General features: G+C 42.4%; 1 protein-coding gene across 6 annotated transcripts in view; it reads left to right on the top strand.

The window, feature by feature from the left end:
* The window catches only part of mthfsd (methenyltetrahydrofolate synthetase domain containing), a 67,258-nt gene that overhangs the window by 20,708 nt on the left and 32,607 nt on the right, over positions 1–13,943 (top strand). For all 6 annotated transcript variants that reach the window (XM_087995732.1, XM_043706620.2, XM_087995731.1 and 3 more), the window contains one exon: positions 10,659–10,772. In XM_087995732.1, coding sequence (XP_087851858.1) covers positions 10,659–10,772 — 114 coding nt within the window. The remainder of the gene's footprint in view (positions 1–10,658; positions 10,773–13,943) is intronic.

Here is a 13,943-nt window from a genome sequence, read left to right as displayed (position 1 = left end):
CCCCTCGCACTCCACCAAGGATATGCAGGTCTTTGGACTCCTCCATCGCCAGACCACAACAAAACGACGGTTGGAGGAAGAGCGCCTCATCTTCCGCCTAGGAACCCTCCAACCACAAGGGATGAACTCGGATTTCACCAGTTTCCTCATTTCCCCTCCCCCCACCTTGTCTCAGTCAAATCCATCGAATTCAGCACCGCCTTCCTAACCTGCAATCTTCTTCCTGACCTCTCCGTCCCCACCCCAGTCTGACCTATCACCCTCACCTTGACCTCTTTCCACCTATCACATTTCCGACGCCCCTCCCCCAAGTCCCTCCTCCCTACCTTTTATCTTAGCCTGCTGGACAAACTTTCCTCATTCCTGAAGAAGGGCTTATGCCCGAAATGTCGATTCTCCTGTTCCCTGGATGCTGCCTGACCTGCTGCGCTTTTCCAGCAACACATTTTCAGCTCTGATCTCCAGCATCTGCAGACCTCACTTTCTCCTCACTGATATCACAACTCTGGTGTTAATTGCCAGTTTACTGTGGATCAGTTTGATCTTGTTGATACTTTTTTTCTGTATGGTTTGGAAGGAAGAATTGTAGAGGTGAGCCAAAAATTCACCACTTTTGATATTCTCTGTTTCACTAATTGCAAACACCTATTATGTTGCAAAGACTACTGGGCAAGAAATACAGCAAACTCAGTCGATATATATTGATAAAAGAAAGACTTGCATTAATATTATGCATTTTTAAAATGGTTTTAGGGTGTCTTAAAGCATTTTTTACAGCCAGTAACTTTTATTTTTAACATTTTTATTTTTAATCACAGTGTAATATACAAAATGCAGCATCCACTTTCTGCACAGTGAGCTCTCACATATAGTAATTTGTTAAGAGCCAAATTTTAGGAATGATGATTGATTGCAAGAACTGGGGAGATCTTCTGCTTTGTATGTTAAAGCAGTGCCATGGGATTGTTTACATACAACTGATGGACAAGACAGATTGTTGACTTCATGTCTCATCCAAAATACAGCATCACAAACTGTGCAGCGCCCCCTTAGTTCTGCACTGGAGTATTAGCCTAGCTTTTTGTGCTCAAGTTGTTGGAGTGGAACTTGAACCCGCAACCTCCTTGCACAGAGCAGAGACTGCTGCCAACTGAATCGCAGCTGACACTGCACAATGGTGAGTTGCTTTCATCTCACATTGTCCTTTCCAAAGGGCATACTGATCTCAGTTGCTACTTCCTCATGGTTGCTTACCATTTGGTTCCACTTGTCAGAGTTGGCTACACTAAAAGACCTGAATTCATGATCACAGATTTGCTTCAGGCGTAATGTAGTAACCACCTCATCTCTGAACTATCCATAGCACTCTGAAAATCTGTAAAATGCTAATAGAGCCAAAGTGGCCATGTTTCCGCTGATGGGTGAGTGCCCAACCAGAGGACACAGCTTAAAAATACGGGGTAGACCATTTAGAACAGAGATGAGGAGAAACTTCTTCACCCAGAGAGTGGAGGCTGTGTGGAATGCTCTGCCCCAGAGGGCAGTGGAGGCCCAGTCTCTGGATTCATTTAAGAAAGAGTTGGATAGAGCTCTCAAGGATAGTGGAATCAAGGATTATGGAGATAAGGCAGGAATGATCAGCCATGATCATATTGAATGGTGGTGCAGGCTCGAAGAGCAGAATGACCTACTCCTGCACCTACTGTCTATTGGCCATGAAAACAAAAACAAGGATTCTAAGAATAGCAAAATGCACTCATAGAATCATTGTGTTGTACAGCACGGAAACAGACCCTTCAGCCCAATTCGTCCATGCTGACTAGATATTCTAAGTTAATCTGGTCACATTTGCCATCAGTTGGCACATATGCCTTTCAACATTTTCTATTTATGTACCCATTCAGATGCCTTTTAAATGTTGCAATTGTACCAGCATCCACCACTTTCTCTAGCAGTTAATTCCATACACACACCACGCTCTGCCTGAAAATGTTCCCCTTGGGTCCCTTTAAGTCTTTCCCCTCTCACCTTAAACCCATGCTCTCTAGTTTTGGACTTTCCTACCTTGGGTAAAAGAATTTGGCTGTTCACCCTATCCATGCCCCTCATGATTTTACAAACATTTATAATGTCATCCCTCCGACACTCCAGGGGAAGCAGCCCCAGCCTATTCAGCCTCTCCTGATAGCTCAAACCCTCTAATCCTGGCAATATCCTTTAAAATCTTTTATGCACCATTTCAAGTTTCACAGCATCTTCACTATAGCAGGGACTTGAACAGCATTAAATAGCAAATTAGAGTAATGGGTGGCAGGATTGTTTGTGAACTCAGTCCATAATCTGCCAATTTCCAGAGCTCAGTGATATTACTACATTGATGTCTGCCTAATTCCATGGTTATGGTAAGGGAGGTAAAGAAAGTTGCTGGCATTGCACTTGGCTGTATCATAACTTTGCCATCCAACTGGAGAGCTGCATTAGTAACTGAGGTGGATGACTCAGATGCCAGAGATAGCTGGCCCATTAAGAAACATGTAGTCAGGAAAGACTAGAATAATAGAGGAGTTTTCTTGTTTCCTCTGTCCTCAAAACTAGCTGTCCCTGGTGCTGACATGGACTCTATGAAATACACCAATCCTGGCACGACAGTCTTTGTGCTTGTTGCCAGTTACAAGACCACTTGATTGTTTATGATGGAATGATATGGCACTGAAAGAATTATACAAAATGTTTTCAAGCTAATCATTTTTCTTTATTTCTCATCTCCCTTTTCCCATAAATCACAGACCCAAAAGGGCAAAGTTTGGTTTAGAAATGTGTAACTGGGATCAAGTGGGGATCGTAACATACACCACGTCTAATACAGTCACCCGACACTGATTTCTTGTGGATTTGCCAGTTGGTGGGCAGATGACATACTTGATGTCAAATTAAGGACAGCAGGCAGACTGTCAAAGCTGGAGATCAAATAGAAGGCTCTCTAGCTCTGATAGAACGGCACCTTATGTTTGCAGGTTACTGATATACTACCAGCAACTCGTAAAGTAAAAGGTAGCCAAAGTTTTCAGTCGACTCTTTAGGAACGGCCTGTGGCTGCAGCTCTAGTGAGGCAGGCAAGGAGGGAGTACTTCGAAGCCAGCCTAGAGCAATAGTTCTCTGGTCTACTGCCAAGTAGCCAGTCTGCTTCCTGACTCCTTGGAACGCCTAGAGATGAATTGAAACTTCCAGTCAGTGTCTGACAACTGGCTTCAGTAGGTAGCCCTTACAACTCCAAGCACGTTAGGGAAAATAATCCTGAGCTAGCAGAGTGTATTTTTCCCAGCCTCCCTTCTCAACAGATGCCTTATGGTGGTGAAAATTCTGCCAAAAGATGAAAGTGTCAGTCTTCTGGGCAGCTGTAACATTGTCCCCTGCACTCTGTTCTGTTACCCTGATGCACTTGTACATGATGATCTGTCTGTAAAGCACATAAGACAACATTTTTCAATGTACCTCCATACAAGTGACATTAAAACATCTAATCAAAAGTGGCATTATCAAAGAGGCTTATCCAGTAAATCAAAGAAGCCTGAGAATATTATAAAGTCTTTGTTATAAGTGCAATAATTTGAAATTTCTCCACTAAAGTTAAATCTGTGCATAATTTCTCTTAAACAACCTCGTTTCCCGTGATGCAGTAGTCATTCCAACCATGTAGTTCAATGATGAAAGTGCAGTGGAGAGCATTTTCATCCATCATGGTAACACAGTGTTGTTGATTTATGTTGCCTGTAGCTTGTAAAACATTCAAGATTGTTGAAAATGATCTTGGTTGTGATGTTACCAGTCAGTACCAAACTTTGAACCCTCCTGAAGCTTCCTCTCCTTCAGAGTAATCATATGCGTGGTTTGATCTCAATGCTCATTGACTTGTAAAATAGAACATAGAACATAGAAAAGTACAGCACAGAACAGGCCCTTTGGCCCATGATGTTGTGCCGAGATTTAATCCTAATGTCAAGTATAGTAACTTAACATACGCACCCCTCAACTCACTGCTATCCATATGCATGTCCAGCAGTCGCTTAAATGTCTCCAATGACTCTGTTTCCACCACCACCGCTGGCAACGCATCCATGCATCCACAACTCTCTGCATGAAGAACCTACCTCTGACATCTCCTTTATACCTTCCTCCTAATATCTTCAAACTATGACTTCTCGTATCAGTCAATCCTGCCCTGTGGAAAAGTCTCTGGCTATTGACTCTATCCATTCCACTCATTATTTTATACACCTCAATCAGGTCTCCTCTCTTCCTCCTTCTCTCCAGAGAGAAAAGTCCAAGCTTATTCAACCTGATCTCTCCACCCTTCAGGCACTCTGCCTGTATTCCTGATGAAGGGCTTTTGCCCGAAACATCGATTTCCCTGCTCCTCGGATGCTGCCTGAACTGCTGTGCTTTTCCAGCACCATTCTAATCCCCCCCCCTTTCTTCATAAGGCAAGCCCTCCAGTCCAGGCAGCATCCTGGTAAACCTTCTTTGCACCCTCTCCAAAGCTTCTGTATCTTTCCTATAGTGGGGCGGCCAGAACTGGACACAATATTCCAAGTGTGGTCTCACCAGGGACTTGTAGAGCTGTAGCAAAATCTCGCGGCTCTTAAACTCGCTCCCCCTGTTAATGAAAGCCAAAACACCATATGCTTTCTTAACAACCCTATCCACTTGTGTGGCAACTTTAAGGGATCTATGTACTTACACACCTAGATCCCTCTGTTCCTCCACACTGCCAAGAATCCTGTCTTTAATCCTATATTCAGCGTTCAAGTTTGACCTTCCAAAAGGCATCACTTTGCATTTATCCAGGTTGAACGCCATCTGCCATTTCTCAGCCCAGCTCTAAATGTGTTAATGGTTTGCCAGTGATGTTTCCCATTGCTTCTTGAAGAACAAGTCGCATATAGGGTGATGCATCTGAATCCTTTCAGTCTTGCTTAATCCCTTTTAAATAAGTATGTACTGTTGTGTATTACTTAGTTTTCTAAACTTAAATTTTTCATCCAAAGGTAGAGTGATGTCGAGTATTACACCACAGGTAGCTTTGTCAGAGTTATGTCAATGACATTGTTCCCATCAAACCCATTCCCGAAATTAGTAGAGAAGGAGTCAGGCGTGTTCTTATTCTTACATTTTTATTGATAAATCAATTTTAATCTCCATGGACTCAGACATTAATCTATGTACACTAAATTCAAAACAACTTATCAAATTGATCAACAAAAGGCAATACATGGGCGGCACGGTGGCACAGTGGTTCGCACTGCTGCCTCACAGCGCCAGAGACCCGCGGTCAATTCCCGCCTCAGGCAACTGTCTGTGTGGAGTTTGCACATTCTCCCCGTGTCTGTGCGGAGTTCCCTCCGGGTCCTCCAGTTTCCTCCCACAGTCCAAAGATGTGCTGGTTAGGTGAATTGGCCATGCTAAATTGCCCGTAGTGTTAAGTGAAGGGGTAAATGTAGGAGAATGGGTCTGGGTGGGTTGCTCTTCGGAGAGTGTGGACTTGTTGGGCCGAAGGGCCTGTTTCCACACTGTAAGTAATCTAATCTGCATAAAATTATATATTATAATATAAGACCACTGAGCAGCAGACCATGCACTAAATGTAAATTAGAATCCACAAATCCTTTTCATTTTCAGAACCAAATTAACTCCTTTCAATTTGATTCTTGAATTGTATCATCATCATCATCATCATCTTCATCAGTATTAACATCATCATGGGTCATACTATTCCACAAATAATCTGCTGCGCCACCAAGTGCTGCCTCACATTTATTGAATGATTTGATGTCAGTCTCTAATCTGATTTCATCTGAGACCTACACAACCCATCTGTATAGGATTGTTAACATTGGGACCTATGTGAGGAGATTGTGGTACAGTGGTAATGTCACTGCACTGGTGATCCAGAAACCCATGCTTATGCCCTCGGGCCATAGGTTCAAATCCCATCAAAGCACATTCTGAATTCAATAAAAAATCTGGAACTAAAGCCTGCCAAATGATGACCATGCAACTACTGTTGATTTTTGTAAAAAACCCATCTGGTTCATGAATGTTGTTTTGGGAAGGAACTCTGTCATATTTACATGCTGTAACCGACATGCGACTCCAGGCACTCAGCAATGTGGGTGACTCTGAAATGTGATAAAAGGCTAGCCTGTAAAACTCACATCTCATGAATGAATTAGAAAAAGCTGCTTGCTATAGTGAAAATCTCCTTTGCTCTGATTATCAAGTCATTCTATTTTTTTCCCTCGTGCTTGTTTAGACAGCTGTCCAGTAATTGAACAAGGCTGCTCAGACTAATGGGAATCATGATCATTTAATCATTTTGCGATCTAACTTCAGCGACAACATCATTGCAATGTGTGAACATTTCCCAATGAGAACACATTTCTGTTAATCCTCGTGATGGTGAGCGCCAAACTTTCCTCAGCCATATTCGCAATTCTCCATCATTGATCCATCTCTTACCGTGCATGTGAGTTACTACATCCTAAGTAAATTGCTGTTTTCAAAGAGTTATTCTCTTGAATATTACCATCAGCATAAGCTTTGACCAGTCACCATATGTGACACCAAACAGTGAGTTTATTCTTTTCATTTGCTGCTGTTTTCGCTGAACCTTTTGTCTGCAACTTTGCTCATTGTTTGACTAACGGGTCTGTCAAGATTCATGGCGGCCATCTTCCAAATTCAGGCATTCTTTATTCATTCCTTTGTTGATGTTTGATTATCAGCCAGTGAAATCCAATAAGCCAATCAACAAGTTCTCTAGGAGACACTATGAAATCTTGGTCTTCTGTCACAGCACAGAACTGTTTCTCCTGCGGCTGGCTTTGAAATCTGCAGTACTTTAGTTTATTGCTTGTTTCAGGGCAAAGATTTGGATAGATGCTAGAGAGTCTATCCTGGTGGTTTCCATTACTATGTCGTACACCTTTGTCTTCTAGTTGTGGTCAGGTGCTAGACTTTCCTTGGTTTGCTCATCTATTCTGAGGCATTTGCCTCATCTGTGCAAGGAGCTGCTGCCAATCTCAAAATGTTCTTTGCTGATATCTTGAGTTTTCTAGTGGCTACACAATTATTTGTCGGCTCTACAATTGCAATAATTTTAAGGTTAAACTGGGTGTGAACTTGCTGTTCTTTCCTGATCTCATGTTACCAGAATGGACAGTGTGATTACACTAATAGAATCCCTACAGTATGGAAACAGGCCATTCAGCCCATCCAATCCACACTGAACCTCCGAAAAGCATCCCACCCAGACCCAACCTTCTACCCTATCCCCGTAAGCCTGCATTTCCCATGGCTAATCCACCTGGCCTGCAGATCTGTGGCCACTGTGGGACAATTTAGCACAGTCAATCCACCTGACCTGCAAATCTTTGGGCTATGAGAGGAAACTGGAGCACCCAGAGGAAACCCTTGCAGACACAGGGAGAACGTGCAAACTGCACAGTCAGTGAGGCAGCAGGGCTAACCACTGAGCCACCTTGCTGCATGGATTAGCAGGCTGCAGTGCTCTCGTTGGAAGTGGCAGTCTTGGCTACCTGCAGAAATTTTATCACCACCCTGTGCTTGTGCACAATAACTTTCAAACTGTGCTCACCATTGCATCTGCTGTACACCTAGTACGAGTGCAAACTATGTCATTGCACCAGTGTTCTTCTCTATTTCCCTCTATATGCAACTTCAGGTAGCTTCATGCTGGAATGGATCTCTTCTCCAAGACAAATGGGATTTTGCTCAACCTACACCACATCAATCCAGGAGTGAGAACAGCCCACCTTCTGTCATCAGGCTACAATATGCAGACACCACTCCTGAGTGCACACACTCTGAGGCTGAGCTCCAAACTAACGTCAGTGCATTCATGGAGATGTCTGAGTTAATGGGCCTTCGGCTAAACATCCAGGACACAATGATTATCTACCAGCTTGCTCCAGACCTATAACACTGCACCTCTGGTCTATCAAGATCCAAGGTGAGCCACTGGACGATGTGAATCAATTTTCGGAACCTTGGAGCTTCCTCTCTGTGAGGGGAGATATTGAGGATGAACTCAGTGCCTCATGCCAGCACTGCCTTCAGCTGTCTGATGAAGAAAGGCGTAAAGACCTGGACTTCAAATCCTGCAGCAAGCTCATGGTCTGCAGTGTAGATGTATTACCAGCCCTCCTGCAGTAACCTGAGACATTGGCAATGTAGAGTAAATGCCACAGATAGAATTATTTGTGAGACATGATTTCCCACGCACAAAGCCATGTTGACTATCCCTAATCAGTCCTTGCCTTTCCAAATACATGTACATCCGGTCCCTCAGGATTCCCTCCAACAACTTGCCCACCACCGACGTCAGGCTCACTGGTCTATAGTTCCCTGACTTGTCTTTACCGCCTTTCTTAAACAGTGGCACCACGTTAGCCAACCTCCAGTCTTCCAGCACCTCACCTGTGACTATCGAAGATATCTCAGTAAGAGGCCCAGCAATCACTTCCCGAGCTCTCTTGAGAAATATTGCTAGTGTTGCCTTCACAAAATCCTGCAAGTCCACTAGCAACATAGGCATTCCAATTTCAGTGTCCTCTCTCAAGCCAGTATCCCCATTATTGAGGCACTGTACTTGGACAATCAACTGAACTGTCTCATCCACGTTCCTAATGTGAGACTTCTAAAATGAGCTCTCTACCCTGAGCTTCATCGTAACAAGTGATGACCAGAGATCAACAGAAATGTTTTTGGATGTTCTCACAGCCAACTCAAAAAATGTAACATCCCAACCTAACACTTGTAATCTCAGGTTTAAGACCCATCCAAACTGGTGAAAAAGCTTCCACAATGGTTTCAAGCGTCAGGAGAAGACCAAGCTTAAACAGTGGAAGGACCATGTTGCAACCTGAGCATCTCACACACCTACCTGTTCCAACACCACCTACCCTTTCTGTGACATACAGTGAGGATCCAGTGCTGTACTGTTTAGTCACTTCAGTATTTTGCCTTGTTTGGATTTGTATTTCCTCTTAATGGACTCACAACTACATTTGCTACTGCACACACCAACATACTCACTGACTCAGAATGCCACTGTTGCACAAGCATGCACGCACACAGCCACACTCTCAGTAGTTTATCCACGTACAGATCTACAATCCTAGGCACAAATGAACAAATGTACAAACACATAATTAAAGAATATGGTTACCATTGTTTCTCCAAATCAGCGACACATGCACAGCTGGCTGCAATTTTCTGACAAGTAAAATAGTGGAGGTATAAGACTTGCATCCTTCAACCATGAGAAATGGTGGAATGAGAAGCTGATCGAAGGCTTCTCATAATCCCCAATTTATCTTGCTTTCTTTCTCAGGAAACCTGTCAGTTTTGCTGACGGTTTTCTGCTGGAAGAGATCTCTATGAGAGAAGCTTCAAATACAAACATGCGTTTCAAAGTAATGGCAAACTGACCCACAGCTGACTTGTAATCTGTTATTTCTGTCCATTGGAGCTACAAGCTTCAGGACATTGATGTCTAAATAAATAGTAACATTGAGGTAAACATTTGGATGTAATTTTGAGTGATTAAAATGGATTATTCTTTGAGTTTAGTCCATATTCATAACTACTTTGTTTCTGCACTTTCTTTTTTTAAAACTGATAAGTAGCAGTTTCCTTTTCAACACAATATTAGACAAGTGAGCCTTTTAAAATGGACAAATAAGACCTCTTGCATTCAGTTATGCACATATTTCTTCTGATCACTGTCCAATGACCCTTTCTGGAAGGTAAATCTGAATCTTGGGCAAGGGGAAGTTCAGCGTACTGCATTGCTGGTTAAATGACTCACTGACATACACTAATTAGGCCAATAAATTAGCAATTGTCATTTGATTAAATAAAGAAGGTTACTTAGAGCTCGGGTGTCTCTGGAAAAGGAGCACGCGGTGTCCACCAACACCCTGGAGTTGTTCAGGGACAGGTGGGCGCCGCAGGGAGTGGAGTGCATTATTTCACCCTTCAACTCTATTTTGATTTAATCCTGCCCTCCCCTTCACTGTTTGATCACACAGCACTGCCCTTTGATGTGAAGGGCACTGCTTGTCACTGGCCACTCAGGTGTTTCCTTCCTGGTGGTGGAAATTTGAATAAAGATTCGTGCACCCTGTGTCTTTCACTGTGTCTCACACCTGCACACACGCAACATGGGTGCTGGGAAAACAAAAATAAAGAAGTTTACTGGCAAATGTGGCTAAATTAGGTTAGGCTATCTGATCGGCATGGATGAGTTGGACTGAAAGGTCTGTTTACATGTTGTACATCTCTGGGGTACTGTACAGTACAAGTGCATGCATTCAGGAGGAGAAATACAGTAATCAATGCAAAAACTATTTTTATGCTCCATTCAGTGAATATCTGTGTAGAAAGGAGCCTTCAAAGTTGTTAAGAAAGATGCTTTGCAAGATGAGATAAACAGAGTAGTGGGATGTCCCGCGGATGCAGTCCGAGTTTACAGCATGGTGCCAAGGTACTTTGTCCTTTGTGGGTGCAGTACGCTTTATACAGCGGTGTAACAAGATGTTGTCAGAATATAACTTGTATACCATTTCCTACTTTAGGCCAGAAAGACATTGTTGGTTCCAACTCCTCGGCTCAGGACTGGACTATTCAACAAAATCATCCCACCCCCTGGGGCCTCGAAGGAGATAGTACGTGTGTGTTCTACTGCTCAGGTGGGTACATCAGCAGCAAATGCTGTATGTGCGGCTAAACGGAGGCTGCATCTCACCTCACCATATTGTAGGTTTGCTGCCACCATCTTCTTTCAGTGCAGCCATTGACAGGGTCAGCTTGTGGTAAAAGGAAACCACTCACGGCTCTAATGAAAAGATGTTCTTGTATTGAATAGGATCTCCCTAACGGCTCATTGTCAAGTAGTTACAGGTTACATCAACATTGTTTCAAAAGACAGGAGGAGGACCTGGATGTTAGGTCTTACTTCTTCAAGTTCCAAAACTGTTCTCTCCACAAATCCATATGTGTTCGTAGAATCACAGTGGTTGGATTAATACTTCAGAGTCTTTCACTTTTATAAAACAACAACTACTCCTTTCCACGTTTTAAGCAACTCTCTGCTAGATTCTAGACAGGACAAGCGATTTCGTGTGCCGTGGTATACCCCAGGAACCCCCACAATATTTCTTCATTCACCACCAACATCTCTACACACACATCTATGTTGGTGTATTGTCATGACTTGATGCTGAGGTGTTGCAATTTTACAGTAAAGGTTTCAGGAACAATGAAAAGCCTTGTTTGCCCTGACTAAAAAATGTAGAGGCAGCAAGTAGTCCATTTAATCCCTAGATTAAGGAAGTGTTGATTGGGTTTCAAAACTAGCTGTTCGGATGAAGTCTACACAAGTTACTCAATTCAGTGACTAACTTAGTAATCGCACATGCTGGAAAATTGCAAAGTACATATATTTTCTTTGCCTAGAGGAAACCTACATCTAGCACGTACCTGAAGGATTCTAAACAAAGTACAGTAACAAATGTATTGATTTTTGTCACAATATCTAAGGATGCGATCAACATTGTGAACTTTAGGTAAACATGACCAAATTGTTGCAAAAGCCGAGGCTTCCTGAAAACTCTGGTCAGCCTGTTCAGTTTTTTGAAACTTTTTATTTTTATTAGATGTCTTCATTCGATAAATGCATGCTATGTTATGATGACCCAATTCAAAAGACTTTTCATGGCCGGTAAACTCTGTAAAGGTTGCCTATTGGCTGCTGGAAATAATTCTCCTTGTCAGCCGCTGAGGAGAATGCTGGTAGAAGATCACCACCTTGTGTTCTTTCTAGTGTACTGATTACAGCAGCTTGGAAATGGCAATCAGTTTGGGCCTCCAAATATTAACAGCTAGTTAAACTTTGGCAGCTCAAGTGATCTGGAACAGGTCACAAACTGGAGCAACAGTTACATTGATTCAAGATCTGGTAGAGAATAAATGAGAGGACACAAAAGCCTTTAACAGAGGAAGAAGTTAAGGGGTAATGATAGGTCTGGCATTAACAGGGTCACCAGCCACTTAAAATTGCCACTGTGACAGGATGTGAACTGTAAATGAATTAACTGAGAAGGGGACATGGAAAAAACGTGCAGAGAATCCACAGCAAACGATTAGATTCAGCAACACGGTCACATGTTTTAGTATAATGATGCCGGTGACTGTATGACAAGGGTTCCATTAGAAAAGGTTAGCTCCTTGTGCTGGCTCAGTGTGCTCAATGAAACTGTGATCTTTTTGTTTAAAGCAAGCTGACAAGAAGTTAATATTTAAGTTCATTTTTTTATTTCCCTGATTGAGAGGACTGTTAATTTGAGGAACTTGTAAACAGGGGTAACTTTGTTGAAATGTTTGGACAAAGCATTTTGAAAATATGAGGAAGGTTACTGAAATAGTTTTCATTCACTTCAGTTAAATGTTCAACCTTTGGCACATTTTTTATTCAGTTACACATTTACATGCAAACAGGTGCACTGAGAATGTAGAGCAACTTTTGCACTTGAGCCATCTCCATCTTGATGTACTGCTGTGAATGTCTATACATTCTAGAATGCTGGTGACCAGTTTTTTCCATTCCACACTATCATGGTTAATAAAAAAGCAAATTAACAAAAGAAAGTTCAGTATGAAGCTGTTGGTATGGATGTTCCTGTCCAAGCTCTCATAATAAAGAACAAGGTATAAAATCTTGCATTTGTACAGAGGACATGAAACAGATGTTCTGTATTCATTATCTGTACAGCATCTTTCACTGATTTGGGATATCCCAAAACTCTTTAGGTCCAACAAAGAACTTCTTTTTAATATAATGAATTACTGGTGAAGGAGTCATTGAAAAACTCCACAACAAATGATTAGATTCAGTAATACAGTCTCATGTTTTGGTATAATAATGCCAGTGACTATATGCCTAGATTCCAGTAGAAAACACTGTTGTAATCTAGAAAACATGGCAGTCAATTTGCTCCCACAAACAATATTGTGGTAGTTTGCTGGGGTGGAGCTGCATGGGCATTAGCTACCTGTCAGTTCCTCTCTCTTTCCAACCCCCCTTCCTCCCACCCCCCTTTCACAATTCATCATTAAAACTCAGCAATAAGTATTAACAATTGTGCCAACCCTGGTTTTGATTCTGTTTAAGTTTTACTTAGTATCTTAATTAGAGTGCATTTTGAATACAATCCCGGTCCCCATATTTAAAATGCATATGGATAGAGGCATTGGGAAAGTGCAAAATGATTGACATGGAAAATAGTAAAGCTGATGGATTATGACCCGTCAGGAAAGACTGGCTGAGAAGAATGGGGCTGTTTCATCTCTCGAAAAGAGTCGTCTGAGCGGTGAGTTAATAGATGTCTTGAAAGTTTATGAAGCAATTAGACAGGGTGGACAAAGAGAAAATGTTCCAACTTATTGCAGAGAACTCAAAACTTGAGCCAGCCTGTGGAAAGGTTTTGATCTGTTTTGGACAAAACAAAACCCAGACCTACTGATTAAAGGTGCTCTTGTGTTGGGCTGGTGTTGGTGTAGGAAGCCTCATGGGTCCTTCTTTCCCCCCACAAGCTGCCACAAGATGCTTCCAGACAAATGCCAGACTTGACCCTGGGTGGGGACTGTTACTGGGATGATTTCCCTGTAAACTAACAAATGTGCAGTTAAGTATGCAGATACACTACTGCACTACAGCTTCTGTTAGACAGGTAGTCTCTACCAGTGATACCCCAAATTCAGAAAGATCACTGAGAGTCTCTCATGGAACCATGAAAATTTCACTTAAAATCCTGACTAATTTCCTCCAGAGTAACACAGGATTGCAGAGGCCACTTGTAGTA

The sequence above is a fragment of the Chiloscyllium plagiosum genome, unplaced genomic scaffold, assembly GCF_037043375.1.
Source record: "Chiloscyllium plagiosum isolate Xiang-an unplaced genomic scaffold, Cpla_swu_hap1 HiC_scaffold_17, whole genome shotgun sequence".
In the NCBI taxonomy this organism is placed as follows: domain Eukaryota; kingdom Metazoa; phylum Chordata; class Chondrichthyes; order Orectolobiformes; family Hemiscylliidae; genus Chiloscyllium; species Chiloscyllium plagiosum.
This window is presented reverse-complemented; position numbering and strand designations above follow the sequence as displayed.